The sequence below is a fragment of the Ostrinia furnacalis genome, unplaced genomic scaffold (assembly GCF_004193835.3).
Source record: "Ostrinia furnacalis isolate ACB-3 unplaced genomic scaffold, ASM419383v2 OfSCF3546, whole genome shotgun sequence".
NCBI lineage: Eukaryota > Metazoa > Arthropoda > Insecta > Lepidoptera > Crambidae > Ostrinia > Ostrinia furnacalis.
In genome coordinates, this window is record NW_021133785.1 from 141722 (window position 1) to 167721 (window position 26000).

The following is a 26000-nucleotide window of genomic DNA, read 5'->3' on the forward strand; positions in this document are numbered from 1 at the left end:
GAACCAGTGGTTGTGGAAATTATTCGGGGAGGCCTTTGCCCAGCCGTGGACGTCATTTGGCTGAAACAATGAAGGTACTAATGAGGTAAAACAAAAATAAATTATGGAAATAATTTTCTTTTCAGCCGCCCAATAAAGAAGCCTTATTTTTTAAGCCGGGCCATAATTGTGAGCCCTTATTGGACGTTCAAAGATTCGCTTTGGAAAATTACTGAGAGACTTTCAAAGGGCTTTCGTTTTCCTAGCTTTAAAAATATTGTGGATTCCCTTCACGTTGCGCTCGTCAAAAAGGTGAGAATTTATTTGGTCACTTTGGCATACCAATAAGGGTGGAAATGGGTAATAATGATCCTATAGCACTGTGGCGAACCACGCACTTCATTGACCTAAAAGGACGTCGCACATTTATCAACCCGGAAAGGGGTCGTAACCGTATCAACTCGAGGCGGTCGGTATTCTTTGTATGAAACTCCGCCTCTGTGGTCTAGTGGTTAGACCACCTGCTTCAGACGCAGAGGTCCCGGGTTCGATTCCCAGTGGGGGCAGATTTTTCTGTTCGGTTTGGTTGGTGGTAGGGCTTGTTCTAAGTCCGCCTGGCTAGCTACCACCATCTTACCTAAGTCTGTCGCCATAACAACAATGTTAACAGCATTATTGTGTTCCGACAGTTAGAGGTAAGATAGCCAGTTCCTCCGTGGTTGAGGATTCCGGGTGAAGCTCGCTTCCACCTTCGGCCTGATCGTCACTTACCATCAGGTGAGATACAGGTCAAGAGCTTCCTCGTTGTGGATAAAAAAAAAAAAAAAAAAAACTCCATACTGCAACGTCTGCAATGCACACTTATCCGCCTTGCCACGCGATTGACAGCGATCGAAAGGCGATACGGTGTTGATCCCTTTCAGAGTTGATAATCTATCTATTATTAAGTCCACCAAGCTTTGTTTTTTAAAGAGACAATACCATTTTCATCAAAACTGCTAAGAGCGTTCCCTTGCTTTTAACTATGTCCCACAACACTGGGCGGATTGAACTGAGTTTTCAATTTGCTGTCGATTTTAGGTAGCTGGATTTTAGAATCATTCAAAGTTAGCAAACCAATTAATTTTGCGAACTAGTGACGTCATAAAGCTATATTTGCTATACAAAATCTATTGAGAGTAACTTTTGACAGCTTTTAACAAGTAAGGCTGGGTTGCACCACCCAACTTTAACGATAACTATAACTATAACCGGTGCTTTTTGTATGGAGTTTGACAGATTTTTGAAGTTTGTCAAAGTTAAAATAAGATGGTGCAACCCAACCTAAGTATGCCAATTGACTAATCGTGTCACATACCCTATTCTCCATTGAGAAGTTTCGATACAAAACTTTTCCCTATCCCTTTTGTTTCAGAAACAATAAACAATTAATATATGCGTAAGCTTTTTCATCTTGACCTGTTTTGACCTGCAAAACCCAAGCGTCAAACTGGCCGGCGTCAAGTTTCGAGCCGTGACAAGGCACGGAGGGCGGTAATTGCCGGGGTCCTCATAAAGGATGGACAGCCTATTAGGGCCTCTTGAATTCTGTTTAGCACACACTTTTGTAATCAAACTCCGGGGCTGAGCGTTCTTGTAGCGAGGAGCTGCTGTTTTGTTAGGTCTACGGATTTATATTTACGATAGCGGATTTAGGAAGTATTAAAAAGAAAATGAAAAATCAGAGCAAACATAAAATACCTATATTTTCATAGCAAATATTTTTTTTTACAAAATTTACCTACTACCTACCTACCTACTATTACCTACCTACCTACATATAAAAGCAAAATACCTACCATTCACTGATTGATCACTATACTATCTAAACTTAACCCCTACAAGCTTGAAATGTAGATAGGTTCCGTAAAGGCTGCAGACATCCGCTTAGAACGGATTTTACGAAACTCCCCTCTCTAAGGGGGTAAAACGGGATCCACGCGTACGAAGTCGCGGGTGACCGCTAGTATTTTATAAGCCGTATTGAAGCCTTGAAATCGTGCACTGTTTTCATTCAATTGAATCCTGCTAATCCCGATTTAACATACTGTTAAACAACTCTCCGTGTTGCTATGGTTCAATCTTTATTGTTTTCGTTTCACGCAGATATTTGAAGCCAAAATGAAAAGCTCGTGCGTTTTTCGGTAAATAATACCGTAAATTGGAAAACGCAGAATTCATAATATGAATTTTCGAACAATGCATTTATGAACTGAAAGAATTCGTTTTCAAATTGAGCGCATTCATATGTTATTTGAAATTCCGATATTTTAATAATAAATACCTATCTAATATGTACGTAGGCGTATCAACGTCTCATCAGAATCATCTTTTGCTGCAAAATAGTACTTAGTCCAACAACACAAGATTATGATAGATGCATTGATATACTCGTATTTAACCTAGTTATAGTTCTTACAACTCACGAAGGCGAGTATGCTTTACTTGTGTATGTGTGTAACATGCACACATAACGATAGTGTAATGTCTATCAAAACCTTTGAAAACGAACAGTAGCGAGCCACCACACATGTAAAGCTCACTCGCCTTCGTGAATTGCAACAACTATACTCGTGAATTCAGTTCTAAATATAAGTACAGTAGAACGCCGATTATCCGAATTAATTGGGACTGGGGTCGATTCGGATAATCGAAAATTCGGATAATCGGACATAGACTGGTAATAAAGAAAAAGCATGTTAAAAACGAACTGTCACACATAGAATAAACTTTAATAACTGTGTTTACGGTTCTTTAATAACGCTCAGTTGAAATATATGTAGACTCCTGCGAGTTCCAACTTGTTACACCAATACAAAATAAAAATTACTTGGTTTTAATTTTTTATATTACGCTGAGGACCGATTCGGATAATTGGCGATTCGGTTAATCGGCGTTCGGATAATCGGCGTCCTACTGTACTCTTAAATAAAAGCAGGTGCTTTTATTTACAAAAGCTACGCAACACTTTCATAAAACTCCTTTTATTTTGGCACGTAGGCTTTTATAAAGCACTTTTGCACATCCTAGTATTAACCCTACCACTGCTTCGGGACAATAAATGGGTCAGTGCTGAAAAGCAGCGCAAGAAGCTCAGTCACTATTCAGCTTTAAATATTGACTATTTAACACTAACTTCATAAAAGTGGTTCGCTAGGTATTACGAACTACCTAAATACCGAAATAACCTTTGTATTATCATAGCACTTTATACGTATAGTACGATACCCACTTTCAGCTAAATTGGCAGTTTTAACTTGCTAGTAGGTGGAAAGTTGAGCGGAGTGGAGTCCCACGGGAACATTCAGTAACCCGGTATGTCCCGCTCGTGTTACTATTTAATTGGATACTAAGTAGAATGCCATTTGTTGGCTATAGCTTTTGCGTACGACTCTGTTTGCGTACTTTGACTATTGCAAACTTTAATTTAGCACAGTTTTACTTTCTATACGGCTTTATAACAAACATTGTAAAGTAAGCAGTTAGAGGTAAGATAGCCAGTTCCTCTGTGGTTGAGGATTCCGGATGAAGCTCGCTTCCACCTTCGGTGAGATACAGGACAGGCCAAGAGCTTCCTCGTTGTGGATGAAAAAAAAGCTTAACCCATCAAACCCAAATCGGTCTCATAAGACCGCGTAACAATTGATTTCGACTGTGTCTCGATTCGCGGGGCTTAAAGGGTTAAGGTAAATAAATAAATAAGTTGGTTTCTACTTCAATTATCCCACTATTAACTAACGTTATCTTTTCATAATTAAAAAAGTACTTTTTTCATCATCATCAGTTCATTTACTAGCTCTACGCTCTCTAATTTACTGGAGGCAAATCGAAGATTTAGACCACACTTCCCACGCTCAGTCAACTCTATGATAGTCACATTCTGTTATTTGTACCTTAGTCGCCTATTACGACATCCACGGGAAGAGTGGAAGTTGTCCTATTTTTCTGCCGACTTTATTTCTTTAATACATCCAGGAAAATCCTTACAATGAATTGCTATCAAATATAGATGGGAGTAAGCTATGATATCACGAGTCAGGGCTGCTTTCCACCAATCGAGATGTGCGGAAACGAGTGACATAACGGGCAGGTTATTTTCACCGAAGCGGAGCGGAGATGTGCGGAGATTTTTCTCTTCCAGAATCCCTGAGAAAATCTCCGAAAAAATCCGTTTACATAGTTCCCTCTCCACTCTGCCTACGTATTTTGCGCGATGTATTTATATGAAAATGCAGCCCATATCTCTCCGCTGTGCTTAATCATATCCACTGAAGCGGACCGAACGAAACGTGCTAATGACGAAACTCATTTGGTTACGTTTAGTCCAGTACAAAGAGATATACTAGAGAGATGCCAACTAATGCGCTGAGTCCGAATGAACGTTCAGTGTCGCATTAGAATTGACACACACAAAGTAATCAAAATATGTGCTCATTATCCACTGAAATCAGTACTCAACGTACGAATAAATCTTTAGTAGGTACTATGCAAGTAATTTAAACTGTTTACATTATGACGTCTGCAGCAATGTGCTCTGTTTTTGGGCTTATTGCTGCGACACCAGACCCGCCCCTTGTCACATCTCCGTTTAGTTTCTGTGATCTGTGGTCCAGTAACTTTATACATTAGACCTCGCGTTAAATCGAATAATTAATTAAGCCAACAAAATAAAAAAGCTTTTTCTGATGACTTCTCGCCTCTTCTCAGCCTTGCTGGAAAACATGCCTTACTTATGCCTGTCCCCTAGTCCTTTCATCTCAGAAATCTCATGAGATGTAATCTAGTGCCTGAATCAGATTATGTCCACCCCTGATAAGGGTACATTCAAATAAGTTACAGCGTTAATAATTAATTCTACGTAGGTACTAGGCTAGGAGACACTTCTAGGAGACTTCAAGGAAATAGAGCTTTAGTGGGCTTAATTTAAGTTGCAATTTTGCGGTGCGACACTTTGGCTAGTATATTAGATAAAAGGTGTAGTGATTAGGTCTCTTAAGATAAGTGATTTTCAGTGTGTTAAATGGAGCAGTCAGGACAAGCTAATATTACTTTGTGAAATAAACGTAATGTTTATAGAGATGGTGAGATTGCGTTTAAAGTTATAGTTAAAGCAAAATATTAGCGAACATTGTATAGCACCAAGTTATGAAAGCTTTCATGATCAAGTACAATGTTAATGTCACTCAAATTCAGAACTCAAGTGCAGTCATAAAAGGTCGTCTACATAAATTATACGTTTTATTTTTGTGTACTTTATGATCTTGTTGTGACATTAAGCGTCATCATATCCCTAAGAGGAATGGGTTTGGTCCATTTTAGGGCCATTTTTCATTAGACCTTATATGAAAGGTAGATTTTTCTATTACAAACTATAGTAAGTGAAAAAGATAAACGCTTCGAATTCGGTCTCTTCCTTTTTTATTGTGTTCCCAGATGGAAAAATAGTACTGAATTTATTGTCATATTCCTATAATAAGTAGGAATTATAGGTTTTCCATGCTAGCGTTCAGTAAAATGGTAGCCTAAGGCCCAGAACAGGCGGTGAAACGCAACTGCAACGAAACTGCAACTGCTAGTTACTTTTGAGTTGCATCTAAGTTTCTGCCATAGCGTCCGTAGCGAGATCACACATGACGCGACCAGTTTAAAATTTTCAGTTTCAGTTTCATTAATTAGAATCATCAGAAAGTTGCAGTTTCGTTGCAGTTGCGTTTCACCGTCTGTTCTGGGCCTAAATGTTTTTCTTCCCCGACTTAGGCGTGAAAACTTGACAAAGAAACAGTCAGAGTTACTTTAGTAGCCTACAATTATTTATAATACAAGTAAGTATGTATCATTACGAGAGTAGGTATATAAGTAAGTAGTTAGCGAGATTGGTGGAAGTGTTGGAGGCGTTACCATAGCTACTGTACGAGTACAGATTGCTTGGCAACGTCGTCATATCCACGAATATGGTCCTTAATGTTTGTATCTGACTGGCTTTTTTCCGCGAATTACTTAGAGAAGAATTCTATGAAAAGTTACCTAATTGATTTTATTGGCTTTTCCGTGAAGGCCTAACAAACATGGACTTATCCAATAATCCTTAACAACTTTTATGAAGGACTGTAATGCTCTGGATAGGGCGCTTTCAAACGTGAAGTGTATAAATCTGTTACCAAAAAATTTAGATTCCGTCAGATTACAATTTAACTTAATGAAACCCACTGTTAGTTTACAATCTCACGAGTAATATGTATTATAAACTGACGGAATTTACAATTTTACGATGACATATCTAATGCTTCAACCACACCAACGCGTGCGGATCGCCATCGCCGCGTGATCGCGGCGCGATCATAGGGAAATGACAGGTCGCGTGAACTGTCATGGGTCGCGCGACCTGTCATTGGCCTTTGATAGCGCCGGCGATGGCGATCTGCACGTGTTGGTGTGGTTGAAGCTTAAGTGCTTGGCGCGATCGTGATACAGTTACAGCCATGTGTATCGCCACCTTAATGTTATCGTGTCTGTCACCATGTGTCGCATCATTAGAGCTTTTACAATTTCATACCGCAACAATCACGCCACAATCGTGCCACTGCAGCGCTACGTCACGCTCTAATCTGAAGCCGCCCTTATTTTAAGACTTATTCAAAGTACCGCCTCAGGTGATCTGTCGCTCATCATTAAATACCCACGCGCAATGTGGGACGTATGCGAAGTTTATATTTACGTAAATTAGTTTTTTGTTTGTAAGAAAATATATTATTTTGTTTATTATCCCAACAAATTATCCGCTGGGTGAAATGGAAATCTTTAGAAATGTATTTTTACAAAATAGGACTACAACACGCTCCAAATCCACATTTTATGTTATTGTCTGTCAGTCTGTTACAGAAATTATTTACAATGCGTCAGGCTGTTTTTCTTTCATAGAAACTAGGTATATAAAAATGTTTATTTCTTTCGTCAAAGGTTTTTGGTAACACAATGAAAAAAAACAAATTCATAGATTTGTAAATGTAGATATTTTTGTAGAGATATTTAATTGTATGTATCTAAGTTAAGTAATCATCGTCCCATTAAAAATACCAAGTTTATCAATTTATTTCAATTTATTTTTAAAAACCTTTTCCAGAAGACCTTTAGTAAGTTAATCGTCTCCAGAAGCAATTTTTCATTACGTCTAGCATAATTAACATTAATTTGATTTAAATATTACTTAGGTATATTATTTTAATGTATATTACACAGTGTGTCTCTCTTTGCAGAACAGGTCGCCGCCGCCCGCGCACATCCCCTCTGCGCTCATCTACGCGCCCTCGGAGCCCTTAGAGGTAAATATAAATATCTAATAACAGTATACAGGGTGTGGTTTTGTAAAACAACATCCATCTCAGGGGTGGTAGTACACATGAAAGTAATCACAAGAAAAATATAAATAAAATTTTAACTATTACTTTATTAGTAAAAAACCTTGTTCAAACGGTTACTAAAACTTTCATGATGGCGCTTGTTACTGCCCGCACCACCCCCGCGTACCCCGCTACACCACCAAGCACATATGCGGCCGCCACCCCGAGAGTGCGGGGGACTGTCCGATAGCCAGTTTTATATATTTTTTTGGCATCAGTGTCGTGTATACTACCGCCCCTGAGATGGTCATTGTTTTACAAAACCACACCCTGTATATAAATTAAGTCAAAATTATAATAAGGATACTCTTACACCTTCTTCTGCTACTAATAGAAAGCCCTCAACGTCACTCCGACTTGAGAAAACTCGCTGGATGCGATAAGGTGTAGTGCAGATAGCAAACTGATATAGGCTGATGATGATTCTTATACACACAGTGAGCTCACGGAAAGTGGTCATAATAAAGACTATTTTATTGAGCTCACATCCTTAGTGATCAGAAGCATTTCTATCATTTTGGAACGCCACTAATGCGAAATAAGCTGAGTATCCACTAGCAACAATTGACGCTCAACACCGCGCGATTTGGGAGCTGGTTTGTATTCCGTGCTATCTTAACAGGCCGTATATCGCGCCAAGTCGGAATCATTGGATGCACAACTAATTCATAAATGCACAACAACAAAAATTTGGAAATCACGCTCGCCATTCGATAAGAAAGACGTCCTTCGCTTATCATGAAGAGGAACAAGTCATGATCAACAAGCAAATCTTAAAAAGGAATAAACGCAGTCCCTAAAAAGTAACTTACAGATGCGTATTGAAATGCGCGTGCGCTTCGATATGGCCGATAATGTCGGCTTGATTGCGTTTAATCGCGCGACGCTATGCCGGCGCCGATTCTGCAGTAATGCGACATTATAACCAATCAAGTTTAATTAAATCGCAATAAGGTGCCTGCAGATTTGATCGGCACTGCTGGAAGTGCTTTGACAGGGGCGAATATTGCTCTTTGCCAAAATAATGAGTTTAAATGCTTAGTAAAGATGTTGTAAATCTGTGATTTAATTAAGGGTTTAATTTGGTATTTTTACAATGTCTCTCCGTTGAGATCCTGAATGAATAAAAAAACCGACTAGTATGTAGGTAAATTAAGCTGTAACATAGTTTTAACGTGCTGTTTATCCGATTTTTTATAAAGCTATCTAGTAAATTAAAAGCTTGTTATTAAACTTTTACTTCAACAAATACAAAAACTTAGGTGGGTTATTCGGAATTTCTAAGTAACGAGGTGTACAGATTCAAAATTAAATTAAACTGTCCATCAAAATTGACGCAGCTCTACGTTTTTAATATAAAAAAGAGTTTTCGCAACATTCGCGTTAATTTCCTCGCAAATCTACTGTGTTACAAACATCTGACCAGTCTGTGCGCAACTTTACCGCGCCACACGTGAAGTGGTTTGCACTGTAAAATTTTATTACACTTTTTAAACACTTACCGCCAATTGGTATTGTCAACTATAAACTGTTTTTATACCATTTCTATAGGTGCGCGTTCGTATAAAGAAATTAATTGCATTAATGAATGTGAAATTGAGTAGGGTTTCCTTTACTTTTTTTAGATATAGACTTTTATGGCGCGAAAAATATGGACAAAACAAGTTTGAACCGTTTTTATTTCTAATCAACTAACTTTGATAAACGACATGTGATTTTAAAAATCAGTATTGTCTTCGGATGTCTATTACTTGTTAATGTTGTATAATTTATGTTAGAACAATGTATTCTCATCTTTCATAGGTAAAACTGGTCGTGTCTAATTATGTAAACAAAATGCAAGATTTTTTGTTACTACTCTTAAGCTGGGTTGCACCATCTTACTTTAACTTTGACAAATGTCAAAAATCTGTCAAACTCCATACAAAAAGCACCGGTTATTGTTATTGTTACATTTAAAATAAAGTGGTGCAACTCAGCATTATTATTATGTCTAGCAGGTGGACCACAATTAAATCAAAAACTTTAGTCCGCCTAAATTCGACAGTATTTTCTAGATTCATAAACATCAAGCCACTTACCTCCCTTCACAGTACAGAGAGCTGTCAAATTATAACTTCTCGATACTACTAGTTTGATTTAGTTCGCGCGTGTTTGTCCCCGGGGACGGAACCCAAAAACCAGTCGCGAAAACACTTTAGTAACATACCTACTTATGTATAATCCGTGTACGCGTCGAAGCGAATTTATTCCTAACTCGATTCGGGTGAAGTGGAAATTCACAGTATGATTTTCGTTCGAGCCTAAAATTACATAATTACTGAGCTTAGAGTTTTACAGGAGAACTATGGTGATAGTATAGTAACTATAGTTTCACATCTTAATCCTTCAAGTTTCGCAAATCAATCAATTGTTACGCGGAAGTCGGCTACCGCTTGGGGGCTGAGAGGTTAAAATTATGAAAATGATCTTGATATTATGGTGAAGCTACGAAAGTACGCTAGATATGAATGTAAATTAGTTTTATCGGAGCATAGCCAGTTATGCTCTCTAGTGATATAAAAACTTTGAAAGAGCTCTTGACAACAGGGTCCCGTGTGATCTCATCATCACTTCAGCAAAGTTTGTGTTATTGTAATATTTAAGTAGTTATTTATTTTACGAATTTTTATTATGTGTCTAATGTTATATACCTAGTTTCTCTTCTCTCAGTGACTTGTCTGTCCGTTAATTGTTTTAACGTATGAAAGTAGTACGTACTATCGGCAACAGTGTTAACTGTCCATTGCCGCAAAGAATAACCATTTGATGAGAGCGAGAGCAAAAACGGAAATGGATAGTTAACACTGTGGCCGTTTGTACGTAGCGCAAATCACCACATAGTTTCCAAACATAAAAAGCTTATTACATATTTTAATAACTCTTACAGACCTTCAGTGAACTTGTGGTTTACTGTTATTTAGCAGGGAAACCAGTCCTTTATCCGTGAAAATTTCAAAAAACTAAAGCATCCGTCCCTCCACAGTTGCTATGCGTATTCCCGGAGCGCGCATCGCGCGTGTGCGCAGCGGCGTGCGCGGCCGCGACGCGCGTCGGCGGCGAAGGGCGCGCGGTGCGTGGCGCGCGCGAGACGCTCGACGCGCTGCGACGCGATGGCGACGCGCGACCGCCGCACGTCATCGTGGTGGACGCGCGGCAACCGCAGTCGCTTGACGCTACGCTTCTAGCCAAGTAAGACATCGTTCGTTCGTTCGTTTCAGCCGAAAGACGTCCACTGCTGGACAAAGGCCTCCCCCAAGGATTTCCACAAAGACCGGTCCTGCGCCGCTTGCATCCAGGTACTTCCCGCGACCTTCACCAGATCGTCGGTCCACCTAGTGGGAGGCCTGCCCACGCTACGTCTTCCAGCTCGTGGTCGCCACTCAAGAACTTTTCTGCCCCAGCGGCCATCATCTCTTCGAGCTATGTGCCCCGCCCACTGCCACTTGATTTTAGCGATTCTGCGGGCTATGTCAGTCACTCTGGTTCTCCTACGGATCTCCTCATTTCTGATTCGATCACGCAGGGAAGTAAGACATATTCCTTCTGTATCTTTTATAGTTCCCACAGGTTAGAGTTTATAGCGGCCGATAGTTTGGTTGGAGTTTGTACAAGTAATCGGCCGATACTAAATTTATTTCAATATAAACTACCGGCCGACAAAAAGTCTACAGTCTTCGGAGACGCTCGACGCGATACTTTTCTTCCTTATCATTTACAACCTGAATCTTACGGCGCGGCGCGCGCGAGACGCTCGACGCGCTGCGACGCGACGGCGACGCGCGGCCGCCGCACGTCATCGTGGTGGACGCGCGGCAGCCGCAGTCGCTTGACGCTATACTGTTGGCCAAGTAAGTAATTAAAATAAATAAATAAAATATTCCTTCTGTAACTTTTGTAGCGCGTGTGACGTTGCGACGCAACCGCAGTCGCTTGATGCTACACTTCTGGCTAAGTAAGTCAAACAAAACTTTCTTTTTGTATCCTTAACAAGCGAGAGACGCTCGAAGCGACGTCATCGTGGTGGCAACCGCAGTCGCTTGACGCTACACTGCTGGCCAAGTGAGACAAGCTATATTTATTTTTATATCATTTATAATAATCTGTATCTTTAAGACGCGACGGCTGCGACGCGACGTCATTGCGTAGGTAATTTAGTTAGGGGAAAATTTGCCATATCACTGGTGTGGATTTGCTACGGGATCTTTAACTAATCAGCAGATTAAGAAAAATGACTGTGATTGAATCTTTAACCTAATTTAGAGAAACATTATTTTTTCTAGTCAAAACTTAATTCACCAAGTTACGTGCGTGTGGTTTTATTTTATTCTTTTCTATGTCAAGCACTTTTCGCTGCGAACTTAATTGAAGCCATTCAGGTTTTAGCGCCATCGCGCCAGAACAAAAGGATATTCAGCTCAAAATCCAGGGGTGAAGAGCCTTTTGTCATCAATTCAGGCGTCGATAACAGCGCTACAGCCGCTGGATGGAGCGTTGTCAACTCCAATTGGGTTGAGCACCCCTATGCCCATAAATAACCCCGTATATTGCGGATTACGCATTTTCATGTAACGAAATGTTTTTTAATTTGTTTATTTAGTCACAGAACATGGTAGAGGCAATTATTTTAATTACTTTTTTATCGTTAGACCCAGCAGACTAGCTAGGGTGACTACGCTAGTATCTCAAACACTACAAACCTATATTGTGTGCCAAAACATAACACTTCTTAGTTACTAAGTAAGTAAAAAAACAGATTTAATTTAATGAAGAATGAATCGTACAATATGTTATTCATGACTATCTAAGTAGTAATTTGGATTTTTTTATTCCTTGAGCACATATTATTATAGTAAAGTATTACAAAACCAATAAATCTGATGTTACAAAAGTCTTGCCATTTGTTCAAATCTATACTAATATTATAAATGCGAAAGTAGCTCTGTCTGTCTGTCTGTCTGTCTGTCTGTCTGTCTGTCTGTCTCGCTTTCACACCTAAACCACTGAACTTATTTTGATGAAATTTGGCATAGAGATAGTTTGAGTCCTGGGAAAGGACAAAGGATAGTTTTTATCCCGGTTTTTGAAACAGGGACGCGCGCGATTAAGTTTTTCTGTGACAGACAAAATTCCACGCGGGTGAAGCCGCGGGCGGAAAGCTAGTAATAAATGTCAGTCAAATCGCAGAATCTATCCATAAACGCTGGCAGATTGATTTAGGTGGCTCGGGCTGATCCGACTGAGAGATAAACAGATTTGCATCTTATTGCGTTCTGCATGTCACGTCGGGCCAATGAGTCGATAAATGAAGGATTCGGGGGTGATGTAAGGTTTCTATTCGTGTGTAGTGAACTGTAGTGCTGCCGATTGATTGTAGATTTATCGATACTTAGCCTGATTGCAAGAGTTTCGATGCTCGATAGTTATGTCGAAAGAAAACTAAACTTTTGCTAGCTTTATGATGCGCGCCATTATATTAGGTCGGCCGTTTGGTGTAGTGACTACTATTCCGGAGGTAGCGGGTTCGATTCCCGCATAGTACAAACATTTGTGTGCATGAACATATTTGTTTGTATTGGACTGGGTGTTTTCTATGTATAATAAGTAGGTATGTATTTACAAAAAAAAAGCATTTAAGTATGTTTATACCCGATGTCTAGTACCCATAGTACAAGCTTTGCTTAGGACTAGAAGCGCAGTGTAAAATGTACAAGGATATTTATTTATATCGTTTTACCGAGGCCAATATCGATTTTAGCATACACTTGTCGTCGATAATCGACGCTAATATTTTATCATAGCCCTCATCTTAGGTTAGCTGAACAGATTTTGATGATATACTAGTCATCTAGTTAACAGAAAATTGCCCCAACACTGAAAAGACGGAGTTCTGAGGTAACAAACATACAAAAAAAATTTTTTACCTGCAAATGACTCCAAAATCTTAATGAAGATGGTTTTTCTTTTTGTATTTATTTAATGGCGTAACGTAACGGATTAGGAAGCTATTTTAAGTATGTTTTTGCGCAATAATAAAATAGATTTAATTATACATATCTTGTTATTAAAAAGGATTAAACTTGAAACAACTGATATTTTTCTATTATCTAGATATCAAACTAATAAACAATCTAAGTAGCTAATGATATTAATAAGTTTACCCATTCTTTTTCCTCCAATAGGAATATTATTATGGCTATAAAATAGTTATATTATGATTCATGTTAATAAATCGATAAGTAATGTCCACGGTTAACCACAAATTGATATGATATTGTCTTTCATGAATTTTTCACATAAAACTATCTGCCTCACAAAGGACTCGAAACCACGACCCTTCTGTGTAAGGCTCAGTTGCACCACTTATCTTTGGCCGTAACTATAGCGATAACCGGTGCTTTTTGTATGGAGTTTGACAGATTTTTTACGTTTGTCAAAATTAAAGTAAGATGGTGCAACCCAGCCTAAGTGTTTTAGCAATAAAGTTAATCAATGAGTTAAAAATATATTTTGGGTACTATCTCAATTTTATAAGTCGCACGCACAATAATAACATGTATTTAGTGGTTTACCAAAACAAAAAGTATTTCTATCATGGTAGGTATCAAAGATTAATGTTAAATCTACCAATATCCGGTGGTTAAAAAGTCTTTACATTAATCAAATAACACAATCCTTGATAGTCACGTAATTGCTATGTCACACTTAGCACAAAAAACTTTTTGCTCATTACAAAAACTAGTTTTTAATTGAACCTACAAACGTCCACATGTCTAATGAAGTGAATGAAGAGACAGGTTTATCCATTTAAATTCGAATGCTGTATAATTGTAAACTAATTGACATTATGCAAAAAATGTTCTGGTTATTTTTTAATGAACGGTGCCAATTTCTCGGCCGACCGAGTAGTGAGCTACGAATGGGTAAAGCTTTCCGCCCGCGACTTCGCCCGCGTGGAATTTTGTCTGTCACAGAAAAACTATATCGCGCGCTTCCCTGTTTCAAAAACCGGGATAAAAACTATCCTATGTCCTTTCCCGGGACTCAAACTATCTCTGTGCCATTCCACCAAAATCGGTTCAGTGGATTATGCGTGAAAGCAAGACAGACAGACAGAGTTACTTTCGCATTTATAATATTAGTATGGAAGTATAGATTCAAGCTACACACTATTTTATACTATAGTAATAAGTCCTATTTTACTACGAATATTTTTAATCTAATATGCCGCTGGTATTATGACCAGTCTCTGTGTCAATACAGGGTGACTTTGCAATAAGTGCCAAAATTTTTAGGAGCAACACATAATCAGTAACTTAATCGATTTATCTAAAGAAAACATTTTTTTTTCACTTATGATAAAGTTTTATTGTTAAATTAAGATAGAGCTTATTTTTAAAAAATGATACTCATAACAAAGTCACCTGTATGTGTGGCAAATATTGTGGTATGGAGATAATAAATGTGATTTTAAAAAATACAAATAAGTAGGTATCTATTCACACGCAATCCTTGCAAAAAGTTCCCACGCACGAACACTAAAACAAAGTGCATTGAATTGGAGTGATCTAAAAAACGGTCAAGTGTGAGTCGGCACATATGTGATAGGTTCAGTATTTTAATTAAAGAGGAGGAGTAATTAGGAGAATCCTTGATTAAAATCGAAAACAACGCATTCATTTAATGAAAAAAAACAATTTTCTAATATTATCTAAGACGCCCGTATTCACTAACATTACTATGAGGTCTCACAGTGCGCGTGGACGCACAGGGTCACACTCAGAGCTCTATTCAACGCTGTGCATCCGAATTGCTGGTTCACTTAAGCAAGCATGGCTTGTGAATACTGGTGTAAGTCTTTTCGTCTGTTTTACTGCAATAACACCCTGTGCACACTATGCAAATACCATAAGGTTTTTTTAATTATGTCTGTTCTTAATGACCATACAACACAACCCTATTCCAATGTAACAAGGCATATTGCGAAATTTTTGGGTACCTATTTTAGGAGTTACGACCTATTGGACGCTGACTGTACAAAAGGACAGACTGACTTAGTAATAGATTAGAGTCCCGTTGACAGAATGTGGGTACGGGACCCTAAAAAGAACTAGTTTCGACTTGGCCCGGTTTGGCAAATGGCCGCAAAAACTATATCCATTGAGCGTATAAACGTCTTGCTTGAAGGAAATTTTGCTTTCGACCTGCTTGCAACATTATACGAGCAATATGTCAGTGAACTCACATAGTATTCTACATTTAACAGTGCCTCAGGTATGGGAGCGCACGAGAGGGGTGACATTGACATATTATGATGTGACAGGGCATACAAATCTGCCCCCCTAGACAAAACGCACTTTTTGATCGAATCGAAGATCGAATCCGTCAAAACTCCATACAAAAAAGGGGTTTTTCAACCACTTTTCGACTGGTTTGCGATTATAATTTGCACTTTGTCTAGACCCACTGAAGTCTCGCTGAAGTTTGACAGTCACAAAATCGCCCACCCGTGCCGCTCCCATACTTCGGGCTCTGACTCCTAAATGTTGTAACGAAAACTCTTTTATCCTTAAATTAAAGTAACAGTGTGACTGGATGGATTTTTTTTCCCAACGAGTAACATTGTTACTCGTTTCGGTGTGACTCGTTGGGAACAAGCTTCTAGATCTTTCTTAGACTGTAAATTAGTGTAGATATAGAGCCAATATCGCGATCGATTCGCCTAGGCCCGGAGGCTAACATGCCCGCTCGCCATTAGCCCGCTGGAATAACTTCGTTAGGGGTCATCGGACCGTGCCGTCATATTATATGACATCGACGCTTCTAATATACCTGTAGCGGGTCAAACATATACAATATTGACCTCTTTATTTGTAAAAAAAATAAGTTTGAAACATAGCAACATATTTTTTTTATGCAAGACAAGGCAGGCATTTGACCGCAATCGCACCTGATGTTAAGTGGGATGCAGTCTAGAATAGTAATATACATATAGTAAATCTGCCCTGTAAGTGCCTATTCACTCGCGCCTTAAAAAGGCCCGGATTATAGTGTTCAGGAAAGATAGCAGCAGGCAGCGAGTTCCAGTCCCTAGCTGTTCGTCCATAATTTGTGGTTAGCATACTTAGATACAAATTACATAACTGAATCTATGTTATACAAAAAACAGTACAACAGCTGTTGAAACCGCCGGCCAATTCATAGCCTCAACTTTAACAATCATTTTAAATCATTGAATTATTATTCACTCTCTCTGAGTCTCTCTAACGCCGTCTGGGTCTGGCATAGATACAAATATTTATGGAGAGATCGCGTTTTCACAGATTATAAAAAGCATTTTTTGTCTATTGCCTAAATAATAACGAAGTTTAATATAATCCCAACAAACACACATTATTACATTTGCTTGAACAATATTAGATGCCTATTTTGGCTCGCACAAAATGGCTCAATCCTTAGGGAAAATTTGTTGCGGCGTCCTTATTACATGTCAGTCCATAATACGTTTTCTGAGGGTAGCAATATAGTGATCTCGTAGGTGTATTCATTCAGAATACCTACCTACTTATTTGGTTTGGGTAAATTAAATATGCAAACAAGCTTTCGCCCGTAACTTTACCTGCTGTTTTTCTTTATTTATTTTAATACATACTTTTAGTTATTAGTATCATAATATAGCCAATGCTAAAGTGTAAACACAATTTGTTCTCCAAACAAAATTAAATCAAAGTATCCACAAAACTCAATACGATACAAAACTTTATGCCGAATCGACTGGAGGTATTTATAGATATTCCGGGAAAAAAGCCTTTGTAATTTTGAAAAAGTTGCGTACCATAACCATAATTTAGTGTTTGAAACAGAATTAAATGAAAATATGAGAATATGAAGTTCGCTGTAAAAAAGTGATTTTAATGACGAAAAATAAAAAGGGACTTATTAAGCCCCGTATGAAATTTTAATAAACTGAGCCATTTTTTCGGAACGGCTGTCGAGCAATGCGAACTTTTTAGGTACAGTCAGGAACAAAATACCTAGGCTACACATTAAAAATTAAAATTGAAAGTTAGGCACTTAAGGTATTGGTGTGTTGCCTCTACTGAAAAAGTTCCAAGGATTTTGAGTATCCCTATAATACCTTTTCTTATTCTTCCTCATCTTTGAAGAAAATGTAACTGTTTTGTTCCTAAGATTAATAATACTATGTTGTTACAAAACACTATAAAGTTGTTGATAAGTAATTACCAAGGACCATATTATAGACTTGAATTTATTTAATTCACACTTTACATAGGTGTCATTTTCTAATACAGGCCATATGTTTAAATGACGCCAGAAATCAATTCACAAATAAAATTTAATCTCTACTTGGTCATAAATTCGGTCTAGCGCTTTGTTTATACTGTCCTAACCAAATGCCGTCCACTGCTGGACAAAGACCTGCCCCAAAGATTTCCACAACCCCCACGTTGCCCGTTTCATAATACGATCCTAAAACACCTACACCTACTTACCGTGAAAATATCTCATAAACAATACTGTTTTCGTTTTCCGAAAACCATTTTTCCCATAGACAACAATGTTTTTATTACAAAACAGGTATTCAGAATATATTAACATACCGTGAATGCCTACCGAACCAGCTCGACCGTAGATACCCAAGAGCTTTGTATATTATTTTTAGGGGCCATTATTCGAAAATGTAGTAAATTGAAAACGTTTCTATGGTTTCCTTATGAGATGTTTTAAATGGGATGAAATCTTTGACCAATTTAAGGCACAGGATACATAACTTTAAGGCACAGGATACCTATCTAACTTTTCGGCACAGAATACATAAGCCCCATGACACGTGTCATTAAAGAGTCGAGGTATTCCTCGAAACACACTTAATTCAAGTATACCTAATGTATACCTGAAGGAATACCTGACAGTGTCAGCTTTCTACATCTGAAGATTTCTTGGTAGTATGTATACAGGGTGTTTGGCGAAAGGTTAGACAAACTTTGTGGGTGTATAGGTAAGGTCATTTTAATAATACAAGTTCGCCCATTTGACCCTAAGTGAGCTACTTTTTTTTAATGATATTTTTGTTTTTATTTAATTTTTTCCAAAAGACCTAAAAACTGCTTCAAGTTTTTTTCTCGCGTGTTTTCATTATTTCATTTGTAAACATTGAGTTAGTCTTTTGGTTCAAAGGGATCACGTTTGGACAGCTCACAAAAAGCATGTCAATGTGAACATGATGTCAACATGATGTCAAATAACTAAATATTACTTATTCATATCGATAATAACACCTTCAATAAATCGAATCATTACATCGATAATGGCAACTTTAACAATCCGATCAGCCAGTAAATTCTCAAGAAAATACATTTCCCAGCAACTTCCGATTGGAAGTTAAGAGATAATTAATTAGATACTATTAGTTTATTGCGATAATGAGGTACGGTCGTTTAATTACCTAACCAGAGTCTCCTGAGCCTCATATCTAAATTATTTTCGACTCTACAGAGATCAAATTATGCTGGTCATTTTAGGGAAATTTCTATTCACTTTTTATCTCAAATTCTCTTTACTTTGACCAGAAAATAATAAATGAGAACGACTTTTTGCTATCATGGTACAGTTTGCCTTATATTTTGTAAGTAAATATTTTTTTGGGACCGCGTTTGTAGTGAATTGGGCAATTAAAATAAGAAATGTTCTTTATTTAGGAGTTTGTGTTGGTTCTTAAAGACTAACATTAGGAAAAAAAGCACAAGCCTTTAAAATCACTATAACAAACAATATGTTAAAATTCCTAAAAACCTAACGCTTGTTTGTATAATTTTAATTATGAAAAAACATAAATTTTTCCATGTAATGAGGCGCGTTGTTTCACGTACCTACAGTTCTCGCAAAATGAAAACATTGTTAACAAATAAAATAAAATTGGCGCGCAAATATTTAAGGGCGCTGTTTTTATATGAGCCGTGTCGAGCTGTTCCTGGTATGAGTACTTTAATGAAGGTACATTCACATTAAACGTATACATACATGCATGCCAGTTATGTCGGTATCGTAAGAGCCAAAGCCCCAAAGCACAGGATACACATCGCAAAGATTCGTCGTATCGCGCGACGCGGCGCCGCACCGCTCGTGTCTGTGTCTGCCACAGATATTTCTATGTAAGATGACGCAGCGACACCGCTTCGGCGTCGCACCGCTGCCGCAACGCATCGTGTGTTTTGGCTCTTAAACGCCAACAGTTTAAGATTATCAAGACCAAAATTTCTCAGCAGCAAAATCCCTTCCGTGACTGTCCGTAAAATGACCCAAATTAGTAAAGGTTGACTAGTCCCTTGAGAAAATTATATCATCTTGCACTAATAACAAAATTAATTACAAGATAATAACAGAGGGTCAGAAATATAATATATAGGTCTATCAGTGGTAGAAGCTTCGCTATTATATTGTAGGGTAGATTGTGTTTCTTTCTGCATGTATTTCGTACCGTTATTTTTACCGATTTTTGTTGTAAACCAGCTTAGATACTTACATATGAATTATTATTTCAGTAAATTTCAGTCCACTGGTTTTTTGTGGAAACTAATTAAAAGTTTACTTAAACCATTTTTTGATTAACCATGTAGTTGAAATAGAATCATTTAATTGAGTCTGACTCTACCTACCCACGTTCACTTTTCCCTGAAAGCGATATATGAGTAAATAATAAACATATTCAGCTGAATATTATACAATTACCCACTCGTAAGAGGATATGCGTATTCATTTTCCTTTCATCGAATTTTCGCCGACTCTATAATCCGCTCCTTTATTTCGCGCTGCCAACTAGGATTCGGATTTTCCTGGAATTTATTGTTTACGATATTCGTCAGGTATTCCCGATGCTTTTTGAAATCAAATTTCGAACGCGCGGAGAATTAGTTTTCTTTTTAATATAAGCCGTGGAGAGCACTTTTTGCTACTAGCCAGAGTTGTTTGTTTTGTAAAAACAATTGAACATCGTAATTTAGAAAAGTTTATGTTCTTGCCAACCAATTTACTGGTGGATCAAGGCTACTGGTTTAAAGAGTCCACTAAACATGATTCTCCATTTTTTCTTTATTGTGTCCGTTGTAAAAACTGATATCATAAACTGACGAGAATATTCAAAAAAAGTTTATAACATAAGTACCTATAAAACAAAAAACCTTAAAATTCACTAAATAATGATTTTTATATTATTAACACTAACTGGTAACATTGTCATCGGTTCACATAATTTCAATTTAACGTATTTTATTTCAACAGAGGTTTTCTAGCACATAAACTGTTTTTATTAAAGGCAGTTAACTTCACTATTTGTTTAAGAGATAGTGAACAATGTCGGAATCAAGTCGACGATTGGTTCTTCAAACTAAAGCAAACTTGTCGCCTCCAAAGTTATGGGTCCATTGTACTCAAAGCTTTTAGAGCCTGCTACTAGTTGAGTAACTTTAGACTCTATGCCTTTGAAATAAGAGCTGAAGCGTTAGCATAATTTCAGGTGGCATAACCGCTGGATTTCAGACGTGTAATAACAAACTAAGATCTTGGAGGGTCCTTTTGTTAGGGAGTGAGCTATTCAATAATATTGAATTGCTTGTTATATTGCTCGGTCAGAAAGGCATGATTGGATCACAATCCTAATTTATTAGATGATGATATTAATGCTGTATCTCATAATATAAGAAATTAGATTTCCGCCCGCGGCTTCGCTCGCGTGGAATTTTGTCTGAAAAACTTTATCGCGCCCGTCCCTTGTTCAAAAACTGGGATTAAAACTATCCTATGTCCTTTCCCGGGACTCAAACTATCTCTATGCCAAATTTCATCAAAATCGGTTCAGTGGTTTAGGCGTGAAAGCAAGACAGACAGACAGACAGAGTTACTTTCGCATTTATAATATTAGTAGAAATATAGATTGGTATACTATGTAATATGTAATAGAGTTTGCATTTTGCTGTCTTCATTTTCGACAAAATATAAATACAATGAAAATCATAGAATATCTCATAAAATTGAGTTCTGGAAATCTATTTTCATAGCTTTTTAAACTTCAAAATACTTAATACTATTGATTCAACACATCTACCTAACAGGTTCTCAGAACGATATCGTAGAATTTCCTAAGCTCTAGAATCCGACTTTCAGCAAACATTGTCCGTGGTGTATAGAATATCGTCGATGCCTAAGGCCGCGTTTATTGACACGCGGAGCGTATAAATGTTAGTAATTAGTTAAAATTTACATTTGGTAAAATGTAGGTAGATTTTGATCGCTATTGCATCAATTCATCAAATGACAACATATCGTTTTAAACTTTCATGGTCACTAACATAATAATTATTTTTAGTCTCATCCGCAAGGGCCTCATAAGAAGGCTCAAGGTCACCTAAAGAGCGATAAAGCGTGCTATGCTCGGAGTTTCCCTGCGTGATCAAATCGGAAATGAGGAGATCCGTAGGAGAGCCAAAGTGACTGACATAGCCCTCAGAATCGCTAAAATCAAGTGGCGGTGGGCGGGGCACATAGCTCGTAAGGCTCTGGGGCAGAAAAGTTCTTGGGTGGCGACCACGAGCCGGAAGACGTAGCGTGGGCAGGCTTCCCACTAGGTGGACCGACGATCTGGTGAAGGTCGCGGGAGGTGCCTGGATGCGAGCGGCGCAGGACCGGTCTTTGTGGAAATCCGTGGGGGAGGCCTTTGTCCAGCAGTGGACGTCTTTCGGCTGAAACGGACGAACTATACCTACTTACTACAGTATAGGCTAGTTGTTATCTATGTATACGGATAACACAATATGATATGCTCGTAAATATGGTATAGCTGTATAAACCCTGTCTCGCCCGCGCTAAGCTCATTGTATAACCGCTCTCTAACCCTTGTTTGTACACGTTCTGAATAACCTGGTAGGAGGGGAAGCAAATATTGAACGTATTCAAGTTTGCAAACAAAAGTTTAGACTCCTTACTCATTGTGAGTCCTTGTCTATTCGCGCGAGAAAATCTTGTTACCGGCCAGTTGTAAATAGGTTTTAAGGTTTTAAAAACTCTGGTGGTTTGAAACCTCTGGCAAATAGGTGACGCGACTGTGGCGCAACGTGAATACAACGTGAGGTTTCCAAACAATTGACGTTTGTAAGCTGTCAAATCGTCTCGCTGTCAAGTCATGCTGTCACCCCGCTTTATTCGAGAGCGTTGTTAGGAGCGTTGCTGTATTTCGTTTCCATACAAAATGCGTAGTAGCGTGACGGACGACAATCAAATTGTAAACGTAACGTGTACCCTCACGTCGCGTTGCTTTCACGCTACAAAGGGATTTTTTACAAAACCTTTAGAGATTTCTTGCAACATTATTCCTTGATGATTTTTTGATGACTTTTGTTATTTGTTGTAACTTAGGCTGGACCATCTTACTTTAACTTTGACAAACGTCAAAAATCTGTCAAAGTCCATACAAAAACACCGGTTATTGTCATAGTTACGGTTAAAATAAGTTTGTGCAACTCAGATGATACTTAAGGCTTTTAAAATTTATAAAATTGTGAGTTTGGTTTGTTATGCAATAAAGAAATAGGTAGATTCAATATTTAATTTCCCAGAAAAAATTAACAGTTCAATCTCTGAAAATACACGTAGAGCAAAGATAAAGCCGTGAGAGTCCCGTAATGTGGGTCCCGGCCATTAAATTGAATTCCAACCTGTCAAGGGCGGAGCTAGGGTTGCCAACCGTACTATAATATATAGTATTGTACTATATTTCGGGTCTGCGTACTATATACTGTTGAAAAAATATATAGTACGCAAAAATACTATATTTTCAACACCGACAAATCTAACAAACAAATCCTTCATTTAAAAAAAATAAGAACGCGCCTTTAAAGTAACTTTTAACTGTTAAGATGGCTAAGTCATATAACCTATTGCGCACGTACCATTTCCTTTGATGAGGTCCGTGAACTTACCCGATAGGCGATAGCGTGTATCCGAACGCTTGCGTAACGAACTTCATCATTTCAGCCATAGGACGTCCACTGCTGAACATAGGCCTCCCCCAATGCTTTCCATGTTGATTGATTGGTAGCGGCTTGCGTCCAACGCTTCCCTGCAACCTTTACGATGTCGTCGGTCCACCTACAAGGTGGACGTCTCACGCTGCGTTTTCCGGTACGCGGCCTCCATTCCAGAACCTTTCCGCCCCATCGCACGTAACGAACTGGTCAATGTCAAATTGACAACGTAAATTTTAACGTCGTCAAACGATATTTTGGTCTGCTTTATTTATAGTCAGAATCGTTTTCAACTAGATGTTGTTATTTCTTTTGAAAAGTTGAAATCTTATATAAATTAGGTATGGAAAGTGGTAGTGATAACGAAAGTGCGTCAAATTCTATAGCGCCGCTAACGCCGATTAAAAAACGAAAAATACCAAAGAGACTCCAAATAAAATAAACCGGAGTGGGAAAGAGAGTATGACTGGATTACTGAAGATCCCCAAAATATACAGTGTGAGTCACGATAAAGTGCACATATGAAAATATGTGAAACTAGACCTATTTTTTTTTTGAGAAAAAAGAGGTCAAAAAATTTTTGAGATTTTTTTTAAATTTTTTATAGAATTTTTTTTCTTCCAATTACTTCTCGTAGAGAAAACGTAATAACTTTTAAACTAAGAGGTATATCCTGATAAAATAAAAACAATAATAATGCTAAATAACAGGCGATACTAATAAAAAACATAAAATACCCAGAAAATGCCAACAAATAATAAAAAATTATACTTTTTGAAAAAAATTCTGCTTTTAAATTCGTGTTTTTTTGGTTATTTGATCAATTTCTCCAAAAAATGCCCCTATAACAGTGGTTTTTATTGCTTTGTATTATTCTCTATCGTATTACTTTTGTAAAACTAAAAATTGCATGTCTCTATCCTTATCACAACATATTATGTCAATTTTAAAAATGGCGCTAGAACAACGTAATAAAGATATTTTTTTTTGGTTACAAAACAAAAAAATGTTGCATTCATTAGAAGCAAAATCCACCCACAGAAAGTTATGGAATTCAAAATATTTTTTTGCTATTTCTTGATAAATGTTTAGACTATCTTAATAAATGGTTTGATTTCAGTGAAAGCAATTGGTTATTTAAAATCCAAAAATTAAATTTAAAAAACCGGCCAAGTGCGAGTCGGGCTCGCGCACAAAGGGTTCCGTAGCAGCAAATATAATAAACTTATTATGTCAATTTAATCAACCTATCTCAAAAACTATAAGAGATACTTTGATCAAACCAAAAATCGTTGAAAGAGTTAATTAGCATGCATCACCTCTATTTTTTTTAGAATTTTATACCCCGTAGTTATAAAAATAGAGGGGGGGGGACATACTTTTTACGACTTTGAGAGCTGATATCTCAAAAACCGTTCACTTTAAGAAAAATGTTTTTTAGAAAACTTTATATCATTTTAAAAGACCTTTCCATTGATACCCCACACGGGTATGTACATCGAAAAAAAATTTTCATCCCTCAGTTACATGTATGGGGGGCCCCACCCCCAATTCTTTTTTTTACTATTTAGTGTCATAATTTTGTAGCGGTTCATACAACACATATTCCCATCAAATTTCATCACTGTAGTACTTATAGTTTCCGAGTAAATCGGCTGTGACAGACGGACAGACGGACAGACGGACAGACGGACAGACGGACAGACGGACAGACGGACAGACGGACAGACGGACAGACGGACATGACGAAACTATAAGGGTTCCGTTTTTGCCATTTTGGCTACGGAACCCTAAAAAGGAGGTTTCATTTAATGACTGTGAGACATAGAAGTTCTAAAAGACANGACTTTATGTACCATTCAAATCTCTGCAGCAAGAACCAACACCACTATACTGTTTTTTTTTTTTGGAATAGAGAAGAAGGTAAAAATCTTTTAGTGATACACGTCTTACCGTGTTATTTTTATATGTAACGTTGTAATTTATTTAACTCAATAAATTACTTTATTGAGTTATTATTTAACTCAATAAATTACTTTATTGAGTTAAATAAATTACAACGTTACATATAAAAATAACACGGTAAGACGTGTATCACTAAAAGATTTTTTAAATGTTTGTTTAAAAATCGCTTCTATACAATTGAATAAGATGCCGCAGTATTTGTCGGCCGTTTGGTGTAGTGGTTCGAAACGGACTACTATTCCGGAGGTTACGGGTTCGATTCCCGCACAGTACAAACATTTGTGTGCATGAACATATTTGTTTGTATTGGACTGGGTGTTTTCTATGTATTATATGTATGTATTTTCAAAAAAAAGTATTTATGTATGTTTATATCCGTTGTCTAGTACCCACAGTGCCGTATTATCCATAAGGCACTTTAGGCCAGTGCCTAGGGGCCCACTATGGCCAGGGGCCCACTATGACCAGGGGCCCAGCACTCCCGATTAAAAAAAAAAAATGTTAAAGATTATTTTTATGCAACAAAACTCAAACCACCTCAAAA

General features: G+C 37.7%; 1 protein-coding gene across 4 annotated transcripts in view; it reads left to right on the forward strand.

Annotated features, from left to right (window-relative positions):
- Pde8 (phosphodiesterase 8) overlaps nt 1–26000 on the forward strand; it is a 118736-nt gene that overhangs the window by 22735 nt on the left and 70001 nt on the right. For all 4 annotated transcript variants that reach the window (XM_028311740.1, XM_028311737.1, XM_028311739.1 and 1 more), the window contains 2 exons: nt 7272–7337; nt 10441–10646. Coding sequence is in view for 3 of the 4 variants with exons in the window: in XM_028311737.1 (XP_028167538.1) it covers nt 7272–7337; nt 10441–10646 (272 nt within the window). In the remaining variant the exon portion in view is untranslated. The remainder of the gene's footprint in view (nt 1–7271; nt 7338–10440; nt 10647–26000) is intronic.